Genomic DNA, 24,752 nt, shown 5'->3' with positions numbered 1-24,752 from the left:
AATTCAAATTTATATCTCCCAATTGATTTATCAATTAAAACTGCTATGATTAGCGCATGCATAAGCCGTTTTCATCAAAAAATTAAACAAATCTTCCCTACCTCTTACACTTCTATTTTGGGAAATAGAAAAAGATTAAACATAACAAAAGAAGTTTTATTTTCCAATAATTTAGATAAAATATTTTTATTTTAAGGAAAGTGGTCGTAAAGTGCTAAGTCATATAAAATCCAAGAAACCCAAACCTATAGTAGCTTTAGTACCTACACCTCAAAGTATTAATTTAAATAAACCTTTTCCTATTGATATATCAACTAAAACTGCTAGGATGCGGGCATGTGCTGCCCGTTTTCGTCTAAAGCTTAAACAGATTTTCCCCACCACCTATACATCTATTCTTAAAAATAGAAGTAATTTAACACATTTTAATACTAATGATATTCACTTAATAACTGAACATACTTGCGGGCCTATGAATATCATATGTCAATTTTGTTTTTCCATGAATTTCATAGCTGAGAGACCGACCGACGGTAAATTCACACAGTGCTGTCATAAAGGGAAGGTTATCTTAACCCAAATACCATATCCTCCTTATTTAAAAAATCTTATATCAAACCCTCAAGATAAGTTACATAATAATTTTATGAAGAACATACGTTCTTATAATTCAGCAGTAGCTTTTGCATCGATGGGCGCAAAAATTTCGGAGCTTACAGGTAGTGGCCCTTATTGTTTCAAAGTGCACGGCCAAATATATCACCGCACATCTAATTTATACCCACCTTCTAATGCTTTGCCTACTTATGCCCAGTTATACGTGTTAGATACGACACAGGCTATAGATAAGCGTATACACCATCCAGCAAATAGTAAATGTAATAAAGATATTATGAAGCAATTAGATCAGTTAATACGACAAATTAACCCCTATGCTCTTAGTTTTAAGACATTAGGTGAAGTCCATCTGCATTAGAATTAGCAACTACTTCTAATACAAAACTCCCAACCATTAATATGATCTTTAAAGGAGATCGTTCTAGCGATCGACGCCGTTATAATTTACCATCTATGGATGACGTAGCTATGATTTTCAATAATGAAGATGGAGAGCCTCCTTTCAAAAGAGATATTAAAGTCTATCCTAAATCTAATGACAACGATCTCATTATTCTTAATGTATTGAGCCCAAATTTAGACCCCATGGTTTATCCTATACTATTCCCTCATGGTGAACCTGGTTGGTCTCCTAATATGATCGCTGACAATTCTGACTAACAGGAGCTCTGGTAAATAATGATAGTATTTAGGGTGCTACTAAGAGATATTGTTTCATTAAAAATAATATTCCCCGTCATTTTTGACGGGTTATCAACTAGTCTTAAATATAATGTCTAAAAATATTTTGTGACAAATTTTTGCAATCCTACAATATAATCATAATAATTTAAAATAATAATATATAAAACAATGGAATATTCTATAAAATGGATGAGAGACTATAAGTTAACCCCCAAAAAGCATTAATTTAGAGTATTTATTTTATTTTTCTCAACAATATAAATCACAGTCGAATTAACTTTTTTTTTGAAGGAAAGACACCTAAGTAAAGTCTCATTAAAGATCTATGTAAGGTGCTGAAGTAACAATCTAGCCTCAGGCATCTTCTGATAATAAATTAGCAGGCTCAAGAATATTTTATTTTTAAAACTAACCTTAACATTTTTATTATATCTATAATTTATTTAGTATATTTTTGGCGTTATTTGTTTTTTTTAAACGTTTATTTTGCGTTTTTTTCTTCTTTCACATCCACAATTATTTCCTTTATGAAAATAACCTATATAATGCTAATAGAACTATTATTTAACTACATAGTATACAATACATAAAGATTAAATTAATCCATGATATTTCAAACGATTAATAAAATAATAATCCAATAATTATCAAATGCCAAACACTAATTTTTAATGATGCCATATAACAAAATCTGCAAGAAATTTCGGGGCTTTTATGATAAAATGGATTTTTGGGATCACGATCTGTTTTCTCAAGGTTAAAGAATGATTCAGAATTAAATATGATTAAATAACTAGCAAATTTTTTTGATGCTTGATAAATTAGATTACTCATAACATATTTATTTTTAAGTAGCAATAACTTTTTTAAAAATATACATAAAACAATCTCTGATGATGGTAATTAAAAAAGATATCTATATCCTATAGCTTAAACCCTTTTGTTAATTTAGATCGTAGGCCTAAACGATCGAGTAAAAATGGCTTATTTTTTTTAAGGAAATGTATGCGCGACAATATTTGAATCTCTCTACAAAGTGATAACAACGATTAACGTATCAGGTCAATTCAGAGGAAACTTTTTATCGCGAAATTTTTGGCAAAATTTTTATTGCGATTATCGGGAATGAATTTTTAAGAGCGAAGATGATAATATAGCTTAAATCAATTCCCTATTTTTTTTTCTTTCAACACTAAACATTTGCAGGCAAGATCAGTATCACTAAACCAATTATTGGGAATTTATTTTCAGCTAAATCTGAACTGAGCATACTTAAGAGAAAATTTTACCGCAAATATATTTGCGAGAAAGTTATCATAGCGAGAACATTACCGTGAAACGATGAAATATATTGCGAGTATATTTTTATATTCCTCTTATTGTATTAATTAGTTTTAATTAAAATAAAAAAGTAATTAATAACTGTCAAAACTGTTAATATTTTGCTCAATAAAGGCAAATACATTTTTTGTATTACCTTATTGTATTAATTAGTTTTAATTAAAATAAAAAAGTAATTAATAACTGTTCAAAATTGTTAATATTTTACTCAATAAAGCAAATAAAGATGAGTTAAATTTTATTTTAACTAACTTACCTTGGTGTACACAGCCATTTTACAAATTGTGAAAATGTCACATTTCATGTAAATAATTATAGTTACTAAAGTATATTATGGGTAGAAAAGAACTACACATTTTTTATTTTATTTTGTAGGTGAAGGATTGGGCTACACACTGATCTATAATTTGTTCTGTCTTGCTTTTATTTAAAATTATTTAGTAAAAAAAAAAATGTCAAATACAGGCTTTTTAAGTCTCAGTGTTCATTTCACAACTATTAAAAATAATACATATAATATGGCAAAATAAGAGATATAATTTAAAAATTATAAATCTTTCTTATGGGGTCAAAGATTGGTATACAATAATCTTAATGGGATTCCTACTGGATCTGAATATTACAGAATGATATACCTTACCTCAGATACTCATGGGCCTAATTTTTTCTACAGCAAAAAAATTCGGCCCAGACCCGACCCGACCCGACCCATATTTAATATTAAAAAAAAAATTATTAATCACAACCTAAGTTCATAATAAGTTTCAAAACATTTTCCCAAGCCCGCCACAAGTCATATATAAAAATTTAATTTATTGTATTTAAATGAAAAATAAACAATATTATTGTGTAATTAGGCAATCATTTTGTGTACAATAGTAAAATTTACTGTTTAGAAACTGTTTTTAAATAAGCTAAATTTAAATATAAAAATTTAAGGCCCAAACTCTGATCAAGACTATTAAAAAAAAATTTTTATACGCCAGGCCAGGCCCACTAAAATTAGGTTCATAATGAGCAGACCGACATGCCCTAGAAGGTGGCTACTTTGTCTAAGAAAATTTTATTTCTGATATCTCGTAAAATCTGATTCGTTTAAAATAAAATATTTAACACACTTGTATATTTTTGCAACAAGCATAAATTTTAAACTTGTAAATATGATGTGGTACACATTATGCTCCGTGAAATTATTGACGCTATAATAAAATAATTATTATAAATATTTGACATAGACATATATATATATATATATATTATATATTTATATTATATTACAAATAAAGAGTTGTTTTTAAAAGGTTTAATTAATATAAGCAACAGTACTTTTTAAGAATAATATAAAAAATAGTTTTTATAGTAGGATCAAAAAATAAGGTTATATACACACTCAGCGCATTATTCCCATATTTGCTTAAATATACGATATTTTGAAACCACAATTCAGACTTAGTAGAAAACGTGTCCGTCCATGGTTGGTAAATAAAAATATAAAGTATCATAGGAATAGTGCTAAATATATAATGCATATTCAAGGCTGACATTAAAATCGTAATCTGTAACTCTCTCCTTTGCATAATTGGCAAAGTATTCTTCATCTCTATTTTTCTAATGCCATTCGTGTTAGGAATTGTATTAAGACTGGACACCATTTTATTAAACCATTTGAGTAGAATATTTGGTTTTTTGTTCACAAGTGGCTTATTACCGTGCTTCAAATTAGTTCTATTGTGGGAAATTTTATAACATTTCTTAATTATAAAAAAGTTAGCTATCGCTGATATAGTTAATGGAATAAATGACATGATGAAGGTAATCCATTTTCTATAAGCCTGAAACCAAGGGGTTTTGGGATTAAGTGAATGGGTATATTTAATGATCACATGACTCTCATTAAGATACGGTATTAGATTATTATTTACACTCTTATATTTATTATTTAAATTAGGATCTATACCTCCATGCGTAATGCTTTGAGTAATTAACGGGTTATATAGTATGGGAGATGATTCATTCTCTTTAACTGTAGCTAAAATATATCCCCAACTGTAAGGAATGGCCGCTAAAGAGCAAACAATAAATCCTATGATTATTAAATATCTGATGAATGAGTTGGACATTAATGTTCTATAGGAAAATGGAAATTGAAGTGCCCATAGGCGATCCAAAGATATAAAGACTCTCAGTATGTAACTAAAATTAGTAAAACCATCCATCAAAGGAAATCCAATCCTAATTATATATAAAGTAAAGAAATATGATTTGCGACAGGTATTATAACATGCTATGTATATGACGGGTAATGCAATGGAGTTGACACAGAATAAGAAATCGGAGATTGCCAGAGTCTTGATATATAGATATATATTTCTTTTCGGTCTCGCTAAAGATCCAACTGAATTCTCTTGTCTCGAAGATAAATTTTTATTGACATTTGTATCGGGCGATTTATTAAACTCGATGAATTTAGCATTGTTGCTAGGTGGAGCTGACGTATCTGGATTCCTAATTTTTCGATTTTTGAATAGACACCAAAAGTATATAAAATTTCCTATCAAACCTAGACCTATTTGTATTGACATGAGTATACCATAAGTTATATTTATCGAGTAGTTTACATAAGAGAGATCAACAATCATCTATAAGTTTGCAAAGGATTCACTACTCTTTTTCTTTCTGGAAGTGGGTTATTTTCATATTTCGCTACTGAGTGCCAACTAGTAATAAACTCATCGCTATTTGGCAGTTATTTTCAGTGATAAAATGATAATCATCGCGGCGTAAGTTCCTTCAACCGTTTAAGTTGATTATATAAATTCACAATATCATTAAGCACAAAAACGAATAGAAATTTTTGCGTGATACATAAAGCAAAGGCGAATTTTTAAAAAAATTTTATTATGTTTTGCAGAAATTAATATGAAAATAATTTAATTTTACACCCCCTTTAAGTTGATTAAATTTTTTAAATGTTTATAACTTATCAAAAAAGAAACATTTGTTTGCAATATAAATATATTTACCTAGTGGATTAGCACTTATATAATTGCATTTTTATTCAAGGCCGATGTGAGTTCTGAAAAAAAAGTTTTTTTGAAAAAAAAATTAATTTTCCCTAGCACTTTTAATAAAAACCAATTCATCAAATGTAGATAACAAAATTTACCAATTTTTTAAAAAAATTTCATTATGGAATACTCATAAGTTTAAAAAAAAAAATTTCTAAATTTTTTATGCCAGTGGCTTAATTTTGTCTTTTTTTGCTTCGTATGATTATAATTCTATTTAGCACAATTATGACATTAATTTTTAAATTATACTAGTATAAAATAAGAGCATAATTTATCATAATTAATATTATATTAATATTAATATGAATTATAATATTAATATGGCAGACACTTTAAATGTAATTCATATAAATTAAAAAATATTTAACTTTTGGATGACATATTTGTTGGCAATATAAAACGAAGATATATTTGATCATAGTTAATCTAACTTAAAAAAAAATATAAATAAATAACATTATTTAATACTAGTTATTTCCTATTACCTTATTATAGTTGTTGGATTTAAGATCTCGGGTATTACTTTTGAACTTATTATAACATGAAAATTAGATATTGATGCCAAAATGAAAGTTAATTTTAAAACATAGCCACTTAAATTAGGCGGGTGTCCCCTACAACTAGAGGAATAGGGGTCCGAAGCAACTGCTTATAAAAATTTCTGTGGGGGTACTTTTTTTGTTAAATTTTTTAAATTTAATTCTTTTTTTGTTTTGCTAAATCCATCCAAAATCAAGTGATCTCTAGTTTATGAATATAATAATAAGACCCCCCCCCCCATCCCCACTTATTATTTGAATTTAATATGTATCGACGGAAATTTTGGTCGATGTTTAGTAAATTAGGTTGTTATCCAAGATTTCTTGTCATAAAATTATTTTTCCAATTTCAAAATATGCCCAAAAATATTAACCAAAAAAATACAAATGCTTAATTAAAAATTACATATCTCATAATATAAGAGATGATAACTGGACGGATAGAAAAAGACATGGTGGGCTTAATTTTAACGATATAAAGAAAAGCTTTGTAATAGTATAGCTTTTTTCCATATTACAATTTATAATACCCCAGAAAGAATGTGTGGACAATAACCGTTCTATTATAAGAATAATAATAAGATGTCTAGGTTATTTGATATCTCGTAACCAAGATTTCTGGGAAATAGGCAACAAGAAGGCAATATGATGGGCCTTAATAAACTAATTGCAGATTCCGAACCTTTTGTCAAAATGTATTTACAACAAAATGAAGAAAGAAGAAGGGAGAAAATAAATAAGGGATTAAAATCTAAATTATATTCAAATCTATTATCTCATAATGAAACCATGAAAAATATGATTATAAAAATAATTCAAAAGGAGATTGAATTTAACAGGTGCTTAGTAAGATTTATTAAAAATAGTGAGACGCCTAACCCTGTTGAAAGACTGACAGACATATATTGCATAGGAAATACAACTGGTCTCGATATTAAAAATAATATAATATCCAAACTTGGCTCCATGAATCTACCCTTCGATTTCCTAGTTGGGCAAAACTATGATGGCGCCTCAAACATGAATTGAAGAATCAATGGAGTGCAGGCTTTGGTTAGCGCGGAGACGTCAAAGGCGGCTTTTATTTAGTGCTATTGTCATTGATTAAATTTAATCATTGTTCAATCATGCCAATCAATTAAAGAACTCGGAAATGTATTAGGGATATTAGAGAAGATTTTTGTATATTTTAATGGCGTTAAAAGATATGAGGTGCCCAAAGCATGTCAGAGGAATGTACTTACAAAATAGAAACGATTTCTACGCATCCATCAAAAATGCCACTCATTAATATTATCTTATATTTGTTTAGATTTAAAATGTTTATTTTATATTTATAGAAGCTGGCTATCATCTTACAAAGCAATTGTAAATTTTTTTCCTACTTTATGATGCCTTGAGGGCAGCTTTGACAAATTTAAAGGATTCTGAAGATCCTGCCACTTCCACTATGGCTAGTGCTACTTTAGAATAGGAAATTTTTATTTTATTTTATCACTGTGCTTTGGATAAAATATTGCTGATAACAAGCTTGGCTTGTACAAAATTACCAACCATTTCGATGGATATATGGTTTGCAATAGATCAAATTCAATTGGCAAAAGATTTGAGAAATATAATTTAAATTATTGTCTTTTATTATTTTTTAATCCTAATTGATAATTAACACTAAATTTTTGTATGTTTTTTCAATAGCACAAGATTTTATGAAGGAGAGAAATCTACCTTTTCATTTTGATCTAGCCTTCAAACATTCCAATCCAAAAAGCAGAGGTATATACTTTCATCATTTTTATTTTAGCTTTAAAACCAGTGTTTTATGCTACACATGATTTTTGATTTGATTATTATGCAGTTTAATGAAAGATTTAATGATTAATCAATGAAATTTTTAAATCAAACATCATTTTTTACACCAAAGGGAATGGTGTAAAAGTCAATTGTTAAAGGTGATAGAGGATATATGTAAATTTTATCATTTACATTCAAGTCAAATTTTTGAAGAAATGTTGAAGTTTCGAAATATTTATAAGATGGCTAAAACAGGGGAGTAAATATTACTCGTGTTAAAGAATCTAAAGCAGATTTAGATTCTGAGAATTGTGAATTTATCTAATTAAAATATTTATACTAATACATTATTTAGCTTCTTCTGATGATGATGATAATTCTGAGACTTATAATTCAGACTGGACAAACTATTCTTTTATTTTACCTTATCGTCTACTTTAAAATTTTTCTGCTTTCCCTAATTTAACAATTTTATATAAATATTTATTAACCATTCCTACTACCTCATGTACTGCCGATAGGGTCACGAGTAAAATTAAATTAATTAAAACAAGATTTCGTAGCACCATCATGAAAGATCCATTTCTCAATAATTTAAGCATCAATGGGAAAAAACTTATTTAAACAATTAAATATTGATGAAATTATAAATTCTTTCGCTTTCTCTTCCCCTAATTTATCTAAATTATTAATTTAAAAAAAATATTTTTAAAGTATATATTTTTTTACATTTTATTTATATTATGTATATTATGCAATAATATTTTTGATTATGGGTGTCATAAAAATAATTAACTATTTTTTCGAGGGGGGGGGGGTACTTTCAGGGGGGTATTCCGCTTCCAATCCTCAGAAAGTGTAGGGGCCACTGGGCGGATCTAGGTCTTAATATGTGTTTTATGAAGTTTAAAAAACTTGAAATGGGTAACGAATGAAAACTAGTCGTAGTACAATATAAATAAGCTAGTAATAAAAATACCATTTGTTACCCATATAGAAATTTACAAAACTGAATATTTTTTAAAAAAAAAGTTTACATAAAATTTTTAAGTTATTTATATTGGAAATCAAAATGCATATTTAAATGGAATTATACCTCTAGGTAGGTCTAGGTGGGGGTGGGGGTATCCGATATTTTGTTCAATGGGCTAAATACTTAAATTATTTCTAAAATGAGGATATGTTAATTGTAGGTGCTTAATAGTTTCGACTAATTTTATTTACTATCGGTGGTGAAAGATTGAAACATTATTAGATCTTAAGAATTCACATCTCTCACGTTTTCTCGTACTTATTCTTTCCTCACGTTATTTTACAAAATGAAAAAAGAATCACACTTTTTCTCACATTTCATCTCATATGCTTCCTTAATGTAAAAAAAAATTAAAAATAATATAAAAATTGAGCATTTGATTTATGCAAAAAAAAAGAGGAAATTTTTAATTAAATTTTAGAATATTATTTTTAAAAAAATTTCTAATTTTCGTAAAATGGAAAAGCCAGATAGGGTTTTGGGGCTGAAGTTTTGAATTGTTGGAGTGACTTGTTTAGAAAAAAAAAATTATCGTATACAAAGATCATATTAAAATATAAAATATTTGACAATTGAGGTAATAAAAATTGCACTTAAGGTTTACTATGATATAGTATATTATCATATTAAGATATATATGAGGGCCGGGTAAAACCCCAAAATAAAACGTAAATTTTGACATTTTAAAATATAATTTTTTTTTTATTCGAAATCAATGATTGGAAACTTGAACATTTTTAAAAATATTTTTGAATTTCGATATTTTGAAAAACAAATTTTATTATGGATTTAAAAAAAAGTTTTTCTACATAAAAACACCCGATATTTTGTCTGTTTGTGAAATTTATATTATAGAAGTTTAATATTTAAAATTATAGAAAGGTTTTTTGGGCCTGAGTACAAAAATTTTACTGGCTGAGCCGGTTTAAGTTTTGAAAATGTGTTTTTTAAAACTGATAATTAGGCAAAAATTTATGTCGTTTTCATTGATAAATAAATTATAATGGTAGTTCTGGAGAGCTTGTTTCAAAATTGTTATACGAGTCGGGACGGGTAAAAATAATTAGGGGCCGAGATATCCCAAATCTTTTAAACCCTTTAATTGTTATCATATTTTTTTTTGCCCTGGATCGTAACATAGTAAAAGTAGTATACGTTATAAATTCGTCTACCAATGGTTTCGATAAATAAAATATATTGGTATGTTTTTTTTGGGCAGCAAAATAATAGGCTTTATTATTATTCTCATCTCAATTAAAATTAAATTTGTTTAGGATTATTATAATTGAAAAAAAAAATTGTTTATGATGTGACAAGTTATAAATTCAAATTTTTGAAAATTACATATGTTATTATAAGATATTATATACAATTGTAGCCCACGTTTCACAATTTATATTATTACCTCTGAAATTATAATACATTTAATTATAAATATTTACGATCATAATAATATATTTTCCGAGAGCGATAGTTATTGTTCAAATAATGAGTTTTCATAGAAGTAGCCGCCAAGTGCCACTGGAATATAGGCCTATTTAGTAAATATCATTTTAAGGCAATAATCCCCCCCCCAAACTCTTATACCTTTACCTCCTCTCCCACAAGAATGTTTATTTTGAGGGAGAAATATGAAAATCGATTTTGTGAAGAAAGGTTTAACTATATACAAATAAATTAAAATTAGATATTTTTTTTTAATTAGACTTGTTCATTATTTCAAACATTTTAATTTTTTTTTAAAGTGACAAACTAGAATTAACCATAATCCGCCCAAAGCCGATCCAAAAAAAATTCATATGCAAGAAAACTCATTAAGTAGTGCTACGACTTTCCTATTTAGCTAAATCATGTCTATGAAGTTAAAAGTAAAACTATTATATTAAAGAACTATATACTAATCACATAGAAATAAATAAATTTCATAGTTATAAATTAATACAGAACAGATACAAAGTTGTTTTAAATTTAATTATTAAAGCAACAGTACTTTTTAAGAACATCATAAAATATAGTTTTTATGGTTGGATCAAAAAATAAAGTTATATACACACTTAGGGCATTATTCCCATATTTAGTTAAATAGGCTATGTTTTGAAACCATAGTTCAGACCTGTTCGAGAACGTATCTGTCCATGGTTGATACATAAACATATAAAGTGTCATAGGAATAGTGCTGAATATATAATGCGTATTTAGGGCTGCCATTAAAATCGTAATCTGAAATTCTCTCTTTTGCATAACTGGTAAAAAATTTTCCATATTTTCCGCGTTATGAATCCTATGTCTGAACACTGTTTTATTAAGCCATTTGATTAGGGGGTTTACTTTTCTATTTGCAACATCATTATTGCCTCTCCTCAAATTTATTCTATTTTGGGAAATTTTATAACATTTCTTAATTATAAAAAAGTTAGCTATTGATGATATCGTAAATGGAATTAATGACATGATAAGAGTTATCCATTTTCTATACGTCGGAAACCAAGGGGTTTTCGGGTTATCGGAATGAGAATATTTAATATTGACCTTTTTCTTATTAATACATGGTATTAAATGATTATTTATACTCTTATTCTCAATTTCAGTTAGGTTAAGATCCAAACCTTCATACAACATATTTTTGGTAATCAGCTGATTACATAATATCCCTGCTGTTTCATTTTCTATATACTTGATTTGAATATATCCCCAACTGTACGGAATAGTTACTAAAAAGCTGAAGATAAAACCTAGAACTAATGCATATTTTATAAAACAGTTGGACATTTTCCTTCTATAAGAGAAAGGAAATTCGAGCGCCCATAGGCGGTCTAAGGATATAAAAACCCTCAGTAGGTAGTTAAAATTACTAAAGGCGTCCATTAGAGGGAATCCAATTTTTAACGAATATGAGATAAAGAAGAATGATTTGTGACAATTGCTACATACTACATAAAGAACTTGTACAGCGATAGCGTTGATACAGTAGAAGAAATCGGAGACAGCCAGAGTCTTGATATACAAATATATATTTCGTTTCTTTGTCATTGAATTAGATCCAGGGCGCCGTTCTTGTCTTATTGATAAAACCTTATTGGCATTTATATTGGACGATTTATTAGATTCCATCAAAAGGTTGCTGGGTGCAATCGATGGGTCTGGGTTACTAATTATTCGATTTTTGGTTAGACACCAAAAATATATAAGATTTCCTATCAATCCTAACCCTATTTGAGTTCCCATTAGCATACCATATGTTATGTCCATAGAGTATTTAATGTAAGAAAGATCGACCCGCATTCTAAGTTTTACTAGACGTTATTATGAAGAGGTAAAAAAAAAAAATCTTATCTCCCAAACCAGATATGAACTAAAAATGATATAGTGTTGATGGCCTTCAATACTGGGTTAAGAAGTCGATCTTCAAGGCGAGGAAAGGAGTAAGTGGATACTATCATTTATAATGAATTTGATTATATATATATTTTACAAATGAATATAGATTTCTAACTTTCTAAAATATTTTTTAAAAAAAAATTGTATACCTTTTTAAAGATAAATAAATGAAGTTGCAGTGAATAAACGGAATTTATAAGGAAAAAAAAAAATAAATCTAAGTTAAGATATTTTTTGATTAGGTTTTTTTTGAGTAATTAATAAGAACTGCCTATGGAAAAAAATTAAATGATTAATATATTTTTTTTTAATATCCCTTTATAAGTTTATTTTACTTTTTTATATTTTAACAAAAGAAACTTTTGTCCACTCTAAATAAATTTACCTTGTGCATTAAGCAAATAAGCAAAACTATATATGCCGACATGTTTTTTAATCACGCTGATTAAATTAAATGAATTTATTTTTCAAGGTCGAGATAAGTTTCTGAAAAAAACAATTTTTTATTTTCAATTTAATTTCCGTTTAAATACATAAAAGGAAAATTATTTTGAAAATTATAGAGGATTTGTAATGTAATACCAATTTTAATTATTTAGTTCATGAATGATATATAATATTTTTTGAATTCTGTTATTTTTTTCAAAACCAGAGTGTGCATTTTAGTCTAATTTGAGCAATAACTCATTGTAACGAATTATGACGACATCGTATAGAAACAGAAGTCGCCCTAGATTTAATTTAAAACTAAACTCTTTAACGTATCAAATAGGCTAAATCTAAGCGATGGATGTTAGAAATATATTTTTTTTTATCATTTCATTCAACAACAATATGTAAAGTTTAACACATTTAATTAATTTTATTATTATTAATATTGGTTTTTGAATGGTCATTATTTTAAAATAAGAAAAATTAGGATGCTTTATAGCTGAAAGTAAAATAATAATCAAATTTTTCGATATACATAGTAGGAGGAACGGAGAGTTCCTGACACGTTCCCAGAACGGAACTTGGGAAAAATTATGGAACTTGGAATCAGCAAAAAAGGGTGATCCCAGAAACGTTTCCGGAAAAATTTTTGGGGGATTCCGAAAATTAATATTAAGAATTTATTATTTAATTATTACTAATTCCAGTTTGCTTCACTTAATAAAATTTCATTGATTATTTAGTATTATGTTTTTTTATAAAAATAAGATTATTTGAAATAATTTTAACAGTTTTCTTATAAAATTTATAATGTACAATAAAAGTTTTAAATTTCAATTGCTAATATTGTTAGGTTACTAAGTTAGTGTTTAAAGGTCTTAGAACTCTCTTTCAAATTTATATTAACCACAAATATGAAAGATAATCATTTAGAAATTTTGGAAAAAAAAGCTGATCCCAGCTAAATCTAAACCCAGATCAATAGGGTAGGTTGATATATGTTAACCTTCTCTTCTCTTCTCTTCTCTTCTCTCTCTTCTCTTCTTCTTCTTCTTCTTCTTCTTCTTCTCTTCTCTTCTCTTCTCTTCTCTTCTCTTCTCTTCTCTTCTCTTCTCTTCTCTTCTCTATGTTCATAACAGAAAGAGAATGATAGACCCAGCTTCATATTGGTTGTTATTATAATGTCTACAAACTATATAAAATGCTGATTCAAACTCGAAACTAAGACCTACTATAGCCAAAAGCCAAATTCATGGGCAAAATTTACCAAGAATTTTTACAGGATTTTTCTAACAAAGATCAGGATAAGGATTCAACCCGAAAATAAAATGAGAATTTTAGGATTTTAAATTATTTAAAATAAATGACTAATTTAATATAAATTTCATTCTTTTAAATTAATTATTGAATTTAAATTAAAGAAAAAAAATAATATCCATATGGAAATTTGGAAACAAATTTTACACCATAGATTTAAAAGTTTTTTACACAAAAATTCCTTATATTTTGTTGTGTTTTAAAATTTATATTATAGATTTTATATTGCTGTTAGAGGTTAATTTTGGCTGAAATGGGCTGAGCGTAGTCGATGTATTTAGAATGTTTTTTAAACCTGATAATGTGGTCATAATTTAATTATAATGGTCCAGAACGAGAGTTTGATTTAAATTATTTTATGGTCGCGGACGGGTGAACTTTTTAAAATGTTTTCCTCCATGCTTAATATCATAAAAAAGATGTAATCAAAAGCCACAATTAACTATATATTAAATATATGCTGGTATATTTTTTTACCCAGAATTTAAAATTTTTATTTCACATTAGGATTAATATTTTTGACACTCATATATATTATGATGATGACAAATATAGAACAAGTACAAATTTAAAATTCTTGATAATTACATGATATTAGATATTATATAATATTCAATTGAAATTTACATATAACAATTATTTAGCTATAAAAGAACAAATATGAAGGCAATATTTATAGATATTTTATTACTGTGATATTTATTATTCAAATAATGAATTAACTCATAGGCGCAGCCAAGAATCCCCATCGAAAATTTGTCTTTTATAATGTAAATAATTTTTCAGGCATTTAATTTTTTTGAAAAGTGAACAACTATAATATTTGTAAAAAAAAACATGACAATGTCAAAGGGCGGCAATAAATAGAGCTAAAGTCCCCATATAAATCTTATCTGATTCAATTAATAGTTATCCACCCCCTTTCCCGCCATCCCTAGCAAAATAATGGCTGCTATGAGTTAATATTAAAACTATTATTTTAAAGCACTACAGTTATACTAATCACATAAAAAATACATATTGTAGTTATAAATTAATACACAGATATAAATTTAATTATAAAATGAACAGTGCTTTTTGAAAATATCATAAAATATAGTTTTTATAGTGGGATCAAAAAATAAAGTTATATACACACTCAGTGCATTATTCCCATATTTGGTTAAATAAGCTATGTTTTGAAACCACAATTCAGACTTGTTCGAGAAAGTATCCTTCCATGGTTCATACATAAGAATATAAAGTGTCATAGGAATAGTACTCAATATATAGTGAATATTTAAGGCTGACATTAAAATTGTAATCTGAAATTCTCTTTTTTGAATAACTGGTAAAGAATTTTCCATTCTTAAGTTTACCTCATTATGAATACTACTATGATTGCTTACAATTTTATTAAACCATTTGAATAAGATGTTTACTTTTATGCTCGTAAAAGCTTTATTGCTTCTCCTCAAATTCATTCTATTTTGGGATATTTTATAACATTTCTTAATTATAACAAAGTTAGCAATTATTGATATCGTAAATGGAATGAATGACATGATAAAGGTACTCCATTTTCTGTAGGCCACAAACCAAGGTAATTTCGGATTAACTAAATGGGTATATCTAATAACTATATATGTCTGATTAAGACATGATATAGAATTATTATTTAGATTCCTATATTTAGCATGAGTTAAATTAAGATCTAGACATTTATACAATATGTTTTTGGTAATCAATTGATTATATAGTATAAGGTTCGTTTTATTTTCTATATACTTGGTTGGAATATATCCCCAACCATAAGGAATAATTACTGAAAAACTAACCATAAATCCTAGAACTATTATATATTTGATTAAGGAGTTGGTCATTATCCTTCTATAAGAGAAAGGAAATACAAGAGCCCATAGGCGGTCTAAGGATATAAAAATCCTTAATATGTAATTATAATTGTTAAAGAAGTCCATTAAAGGGAATCCAATCTTCAATGAATAAAAAATATAGATGAATGATTCGTGACAAGTATTATAACATGCTAAATAAATAAGTGGTACTGCGATAGAGTTGACACAGAATAGGAAATCGGAGATAGCCAGAGTCTTGATATACAGATATATATTTCGCTTTGGTGGGTTCAATCTAAACCGATTTTCCTGTCTTATTGATAAAATTCTATTAGCATTTAGATTGGCTGATTTACTAGATTCGATCAATTTTCTAGGGTTGCTGGGTGCAATTGATGGCTCTGGGTTGCTAATTATTCGATTTTTGTGTAGACACCAAAAATATATTAAATTTCCTATCAATCCCAATCCTATTTGTGTTGACATTAGTATGCCATACGTTATGTCCATGGAATAGTGTATGTAAGAGAGACCGACTTGCATCTATTTTTTTAGTTTACTAGAGTAAAAAAAAGACGTAAAAAATCTCCCAAATGGGTTTTGAACTAGATAAATAGGGAATCGTTGCTGGCTTCAGTAGTGCTTAGAGGCAAACGCGATTCTCAATAAAATGAACTTTATTTTATAAATTTACGCATTTACAATGTAATAATGAATATAAATTCAAAAGAAGGTATATAAATGAATTGAATTTACAGGAAATAAATATAATTGGATATTTTTATATTATGTTTTAGAAACAATTAATTTATGATGTTCACTATAAATAAATTTACCTTGTGCCATTAAAAACTCTATATGCCAACTTGTTTTTAATTACACTTATTTATTTGGATATGGAAAAAAAAAATTCAAGGCTAGTAACTATTTTAATTAAATTTCTGTTGAACACATAAAAAGAAAAATGATTTTAAGTTAAAAAGGGTTGTGTAATATGTATGATTAATCAATTGCTGATATGAAATAAACCAATTTTAGTAAATTTAATTGATTAGCTTATAGATAAAAAATTATAAAATATGGTAAGGTGTTCGTGCATTTTTTGAATTGGCTAATTTCAAACCCAGTTTTTCATTTTAATCTCATATTTATTATGGCTAGTAGGGCAAATGGTTATCTAAATAGGTTCAATCAGTATTTCCTTTAAAAAAATAAATAAATAATCTTAAAACTTATTTTTTAAAAAAAACCCCTTTATTATATTTCATCGGATTAGAAAATTGGAGGCCCTTTGGATGTATTCCTTGGGGTAAACCATACTTGTTAACATACCTTCTGAAATGTAAAAGCGAATGACAAGGAGGAAATATTTATAATATATATTAACACACTTTTTTTTATTGAATCCATGGTAATTTTTTTATTTGTTATTTTTTTATTAAACTAATATTTGATAAATTTTAATAAGATTATGAAAGAAAAAGAAATCTATTTATTAATATATATTCAAGCCCTTACAAGGACCGATCCCAGTTTGAATTCGATTGAAATTCGATCGGCTGGGTTTTCTAGATTTATTCCTAAGAATAGCTATGGCACCAGTGTCGTGTCTGGGAAAAAATCTGATGTGCAACACGTCTTTGTGAATACAATTATAATATACTAACACTGTTTAAATACTGTTCAGGAATAAAGATGGTGCTACGATGCTATAAAATGTGTAAATGTAACTGAATTATCACGTTTAAAGATTTCATTATAACTATATAACAAAAATCAAAAGGCGTTGAATAAAATAGCATCTCAATTGAGCATTCAAATATCTGAACATTGGAAGGATAACCTAAGATGTATCTATCAATCTTCATAGTGTAAAGGCAGTTTGGAATAATTGTGAGGACTTTTATACCTATTTGCTGAATCTAACAACAGTTCAAAATTTAATGGGCTTTCACTCGAATAGATTACGGATTTTACCTTGGCGTATGATGTTCTATTTGAATTGTCTAATCTATCTTTAAGACTTCAGAGAAGGTTTGCATTTAACTGAAAAATCAATTAAGCTCAATCGTTTAAAGATAGCGCGTTAGATTTTAAATTTCTTTTAAATTTTTTTAAATAAATTATTATTTAATATTTCTAAAAGACATCATATGTAATTAACTCAAGTAGGGAAATAAATTAATTTAGATTAGTAAATGGAAGGAAAGAGAAAACATTCTGTCATCGATGAAAATCAATGTATTACTGCCTAAACGAACAATATCAAAAATAAATATTAAGTTATGGGATATCCGTTTTAAAGTAACTTCGCTCTCACATTCAACTTATGGATGAGCCTTCGCTATGGGTTTTTCTTGAGACAAACGCCATAGCTATTCACAAGACTAATTACATTAGCTTCATGGGTTGCCTCATCCCACAAGATAATTATTTCTAAGATCAATATATGTTGTGCATTTTTTAAAAATATATTATATAAATATTTTTTAAATTGCAAGACTAAGTGAAATTTAGTTTTTTTTAAAATATTTACTAAAATTTTGGGAAAGATATGTTTTTATACCACCTTCCTTTTTTTAAGAAATTAAGTAGTAATTCAATTTATATTACTTTTTAATTAATTATTATATTATTTTATATAAAAATATATATAATAAAATTGATGTTAGCAATATATTAATATTAAATTAATACTAATTAGATTTAATTTAAAACATTTCCATATTTTTATTCGGTTGTAAATAAAATTATTTAACTTGTAACAATTGATAAGAATATACAAATAAATATGTTAATTTTAACAATATTTTAAATCGCAAATATAGAAAATATTTTCCCTTTCTTTCTTTCTTTCTTTCTTTCTTTCTTTCTTTCTTTCTTTCTTTCTTTCTTTCTTTCTTTCTTTCTTTCATTAGTAACTATATAATCTCACAATCCCTTCCATACTCCTTACCAAGTCCCACAAGCATAAAATCTATTATTTATTAATTTTCATTAATTCAAAATTATAAAAAAAAGTAATATAAATTTTTAATTACAAATAATTTAGATAAAGGTGTAAAAAATAATAGCGATTTTATATCCCTATGACTATCAAAGGCTTTGATTTTTTGATATAATCTATGCTCTACTATGATAAAAAAAAAACCTATCTCATAAACTCTCTTTAAAGTTTACGTTTACCTAATTTTTAAAAAATATGGAGGTAAATTGTTCCTTCCTTGTTCCAAGTCCATTTAGACACTGTCTTTGATATCTTTAGTCTTATATTTCTAATTAAATGCTGGGTTACAGGCGCGTATCCAATGGGGGGGAAAGGGGGAAATTCCCCCCCCCCATCGCAAATTTGACTGTTTTTATAAATATCATTTTAAGCTAATAAAAATTTTACCCTCCACTCCCTCCCCCCCCCCCCCCCAATCAAAATTTTACTAATATTTGAATATCAATTTTCCAACATAACACTTATTTTTTATAAATAAATTTTATTAAAATTTACTTTCCTTGTGAGTACATTAACATTATTCAAAAATATTAATAAAATGGAAAAATTTTAAGTTCAAAGAGATTGAAATCAAATGGTAATTTATTTTATTATTATTTAAATTCAAAAATATTAGTAAGTTAGAATTAATAAGTATTTTTAATATTAATTATTAATAAATATCTATAATTTTTTAAATATTTTATTTTTACTTCGATTTTGTAGAACAGGAGAAATAAAAATACAAAAGTTAATTAAGGCTGAGCATGAAAAAAAGTAATGTGTCATCAGAAGCGATATCATTATTGAATTCAATTGATCAATCAGAGTTTATCATTGCTGCTAGTTGCATCATTAAATTATTTTCCTATAGCTCACTACTTTGTAGAAATTTACAAAAACCAAATTTAGATTTGGTTCAGGTTATTGATTAGGCGGAAAATATATATGAACAGGTAGATACAATAAGAATGAATGTAAATGAATATTTTCATAATATTTATATAGACGTTGAATCGAAGTATGATATAACACTAATTAAACCTCGTCTAGCACCTGGGCAATTATTGGGATGTAAAATAAATATTGGCTCAACTGAAGAATATTATAAAATATCCACTTTCATCCCATTCTTAGATACTTTTTTATAGCAAATAAAAGTACTTAGCAATCTTCAAGTTTTAATACCCAAAGATCCATCTTCGTTTTCTAATGCCACTATTGGCAAAATTAAATATTTAACAAAATTTTATTCCTATGATATTGATACTGAAATAAATTTAATCAGTGAATTCGAATTGTGATAAATATTTAATACGTTTAGCTATTTTACCTGAGCATGCTATTGATGCGTTCAATCGGTGTAAAGAAACCTTGGCTCAAATTCCTAATTGAAGTTGTTTTATATCCTACCATGTTTGCCTATTATAACATGTACGAATGAAAGGACTTTCCAACTTAAGAAGGTTGAAAACATATTTATGAAGTACTAATTATGAATCTCGGCTAAATGGGTTAGCTCTGTTAAATATCAACAGAGATTTGGTTCCAAAGACAAACAAAATTCTTGATGAATTGGCAACATTCCCACAAAAATAATCGCATTATAATTATAGTATTTAAGAAAAAAAATTGTATAATATTGCATTTGATAAGAAGTTTAAAAAAACTTGTTTTTTTAATTATTTTCTAGTCAATATTTTATAGTGTTGTTAAACGCCTAAAAACGGCTAACTCAGTTATTTATCCAGAAAAATATAATGCAAGCCTGAAAATTTTGTTCATAGAAGGAGCAAAGGTCTAGACATATAGTATCGAATTTCGAGGTTTAGTTAATATTTTTCTGGTGAAAATATTGAGTTTGTCGTTTTTAAAAATCAGCTCAAAACGAGCCGTTTAACAACATTAATATTTTATACACACTACTATTAGTATTTTAAATAAAAAAATTATATTATACTTATATTGTATGTTTAAGCTGAGGCTAGTTTTTAAAGCAAATTTTATAAAAAAAAATGACATTAAACTTTATTTCAACTTTACATTTAAAAAAACTTTATTAAATATAATATACCTAACTAAAAATAATAAAAAATAGGCTTGAAATAACCATCAGCACGAATTAGTAAATAATAGTTACAAATAGAAATATAATTATTATTAAATTATGAATAATAGCTAAAACATAAGACCTGGCCGAAGGCCGGGGGAAAGCTGGCCGAAGGCCAGATCCCAAAAATTTCCCCTCCCCCCATAAGAAAATCTTGGATACGCCACTGCTTGGTTAGAACAATATAATTTCAGACTGCATTATAATACAAATATACAGATATGTAACTTCCCGAGACACCTGAAATTAAAGAAATAATAATTTTTTATATACAATGATATTTAATGGATATCATCGAATGAAAAATATATTAAAAAATCAAAATCGTATTAAGATAAAACAATAGCACGAGTATAATCACGTTTATGACTTCTCTATTTTTTATAATTTTCCTAAGTTTTAAAACGTTAGGCTGTTTCAAAAAAGTTCTAACCGTTACCATAACTCCATTTTTCTCAAAGTTCCTTTTCTGGTTAAAAGTGTTCTTAAATATAAATATCTTAAGAAGTTATTAATTTTAACTTAGAAACAAAACTAGAATAAAACATTTTAATTATATAATTTTATTCCGTTTTTATATTGTTTAAAATTAAAAATAAATTAATCGAAAAATAGAATATTTGAATAAAATGTAAAAATAAACTCTTTTTTTTATTGGGTTTTATTTGTTATTAATTTATGTCTACATGGGTATTTAAAAATATATTATATTTATCTAATAAAAAAATTAAAAAAAAAAAATAATTGTAATTTGCATTGGTGGTAAGATGACACCCATATTCCTTTGAATTATAAGATCAGGTTGCTTTGTCAGATTATTTTATCCATTGTACCTGCCAATAAAGAAGGGAACGTTTTTCTTTTTACCAATAATGACGTAAAGAAATGAATGATCTGCTTTGAATTCTTCAGTGGTTCCAGGGTTTACAGGAGTTTCTTTAGACGGGGAATTCGCTCCCTCCACCCCGAAACTTACACTAGCTTGTTGGACATAATAATTTAGGGCCAATTTACCGGCTATAGCATTTGAATCTATTCCCGAAAAATCGGCCTCCCCTAAAAAAAGATTTTATTATATTTTTAGTTTTTCTTTAATGATTTAAATTTCGAATCCTTTAAAAAAACGGGAAAAATATTGCACATAAAAATTGATAATGTAAAATAATGACGAATTTTTTCTTTTTTATTAATATGATGATCTCGAAATTTATTTAACTTTACAATACAATAAATTATTACCCGGTGTAAATAGATTGGCCAGACCAATGTCCTCAAAATCCGATCTGAGTTGGTCGTGAGATGAAGCGTCGAACCTGGGTATTGAGATCCTAGCGTTCATAGGTTTTAGGGCAGCGATTAAGTCTTTTAAGGTTGTCGTATCTAAGCGAGAGGTTTCGAAGGCCGTTAGACCGACGCGGCAATTAGGTAAGAATATATATTTAGCGAGAGTATTGTTAAAATAAGGCACTTCCAATATTCTGAGGGATAAATTCGGGATGGAACCTATTTTAAATACACCGGTCTTTTCCATATACGTTTGAGGTTTAAACTCTCCGTCTACAGTCTTAAACTGACCTTGGGTAACGGAATCAAATTGTACCTCCCATTTACCCTGAAAATTTAATATGATCAGATTAATGATTTATTTATCCTTTAAATTAATCAGATGTTCATAAATTTATGCGATAGAAGTGTAAGATAGGAACTGAAAAGATACGCAATAAATTATTAGTATAAAATATATTTATTTTAAACTATCATCAAAGGAAAGTGAATTCGTCAAAACTAAATTATTTTTAAAAAAAATGAAACTTTAAAATCAAGAGCGCTGCTGATCAAAAATTTAGTATCGGACGTAAGCAAGCCATCCGGTATATGGTGGGACATTTTACCATTTGTATCTTTACTCACATTTTGGTTTATTTTGGCGGCAGCCGCTACGGTGTCTGAAAATTCTATATTAACGGCTTGCAGAAAAAATACTCGTACGCCATCCGTGTAAGGCTTTAGCAGCTTTATCGAATCGTCGAAATAAAAAAATTTGGAAGATAAAAGTTCGTAATTTTTTTGGAAAACGACATCGATGTAAATCAAGGATTGGGAATTTATATGATCTTTTGTAACTGCAGCCAAACCCAGTGTACTTCTAATAGCGTTAGCCGTGCCTCCATTGGCACCCATATGCAGGCCTAGTAGATTCAAGGTGATGGAATAAGGAGAAAAAAATAAACCCTCTCTGGGATCGCTTTTCAATAATTGCCTTTTATTTTCCATTTTTTTTGAAAAAATAAATTAGTTATGTTACCTTAGTTATTTTAGTATAATAAAAGGATCAATAGCAAAAATGAAATAAATTTATGCTATAAAATCATATTGCCTTTCTAAGAGTTTAAAATTATTCAAAGAGAAAAATAAGAAATTATAGTTCTTTATAATATAATAATATTTTTTTAAGGAAATCGCCCTTTAAGAATATTATTTGTAGTGTTGTTAAACGGCTCAATTTGAGCCTATATTTATAAACGGCTAACTCAATATTTTAGCTAGAAAAATATTGCTCTAAGCCACTAGGTTTCTTTAATAGATGTATATACCTTTGCGCTATCTAGGGCCAAAATCTTCAGGCTTGCTTAATATTGGTTCAAATAGAGCCTTTTTAGCAACACTAAATTTATTTGTGTGTAACAAAATAAATATTCAATTTGTGTTTTATTACTTGTACATATCGATCGCGACTTTCCAATTAGCATTAACAACTTCTAATAACACTGGAGCATTAGTGTCCTCGAACATATTGCTCGCAACATACCCAACTTTAAAAAAAAAAATTATAAAGAAAAAATTTTTATTTCATAAAAATATTTGATATTTTATTTTTTGTTTACCTAATAGGAAAAGGACTAAATATTTGTAGATCATCTCTTTAGAAAAGTTTCTGCTCGAATTTAATTATTTATATAAGAAAATCATTAAAATTTTAAAATAAATTAACTTAAAAAAAAGATGAAAGTTAGATTATATAAATATTATTTATATATATATATAAATATACTATTATAATATATAAATAAGATTATTTGGCTTGAATCTTCTATTTATTTCAAGACTAAATCTAAAACAATAGGACCTGATAAGAAATTAAAATATTTTTTTTAAAGAGATATTTAAAAAAAAATACACATTTAAATTCTTAAAGACAAAAGAATAATTTGAGCTGGAAATTGGAAGATAGATATTTTTCATCAAACTAGTTCCGGATCATTAAAAATTTAAATCAGAATTTTTAATCCGTTTATGCAGTCATAAATTTTCCAGAATTTTGGTAAAATGTGTAAAAAAAATATGGAGATTTTTAAATGAAAAATAAATTTTATTTTTCTTTATTAAAAACTCCCCCCGAAAAATAAATCAATGTCATAACGTTTCAAAATATCGGCGGTCAAGATGTCCTTTATATTATATTGTTCTTTAGCAAAAACTAAATTAGTGCTCAGCCGAAATCTAGCTTTTTATCTGTATATTTTATCAGGATCTAAGATTTTTCAGCACCTTTAGAAATAGGTTTAAATTTAGACTGATTGAAAATTTTTTTTCACTACAACATACTGATTCTGATA

At 27.1% G+C, this 24,752-nt stretch overlaps 1 protein-coding gene across 2 annotated transcripts in view; it reads right to left on the bottom strand.

Moving 5' to 3' along the window:
• The window catches only part of LOC135926279 (serine protease inhibitor 42Dd-like), a 41,394-nt gene extending 17,243 nt beyond the window's left edge, over window positions 1-24,151 (bottom strand). Inside the window, exons 1-5 of one of the 2 annotated variants that reach the window (XM_065462085.1) lie at window positions 24,021-24,151; window positions 23,852-23,948; window positions 22,948-23,395; window positions 22,375-22,747; window positions 21,769-22,191 (exon numbers count right to left, since the gene is read on the bottom strand). In XM_065462085.1, the coding sequence (XP_065318157.1) occupies window positions 21,956-22,191; window positions 22,375-22,747; window positions 22,948-23,395; window positions 23,852-23,948; window positions 24,021-24,054 (1,188 nt within the window). In that variant the 5' untranslated portion in view covers window positions 24,055-24,151 and the 3' untranslated portion in view covers window positions 21,769-21,955. Of the gene's footprint in view, window positions 1-21,768; window positions 22,192-22,374; window positions 22,748-22,947; window positions 23,396-23,851; window positions 23,949-24,020 lie in introns of those variants that run through there. The other variant, XM_065462086.1, reaches the window with a different exon arrangement.
• Window positions 24,152-24,752: the final 601 nt, after the last annotated feature.

This window comes from Gordionus sp. m RMFG-2023, chromosome 3 (assembly GCF_954871325.1).
Source record: "Gordionus sp. m RMFG-2023 chromosome 3, tfGorSpeb1-WG-v2, whole genome shotgun sequence".
Classification (NCBI taxonomy): Eukaryota; Metazoa; Nematomorpha; class Gordioida; order Chordodea; family Parachordodidae; genus Gordionus; species Gordionus sp. m RMFG-2023.
The sequence above is the reverse complement of the archived record's forward strand: the minus strand, read 5'-3'. Positions and strand labels throughout refer to the sequence as shown.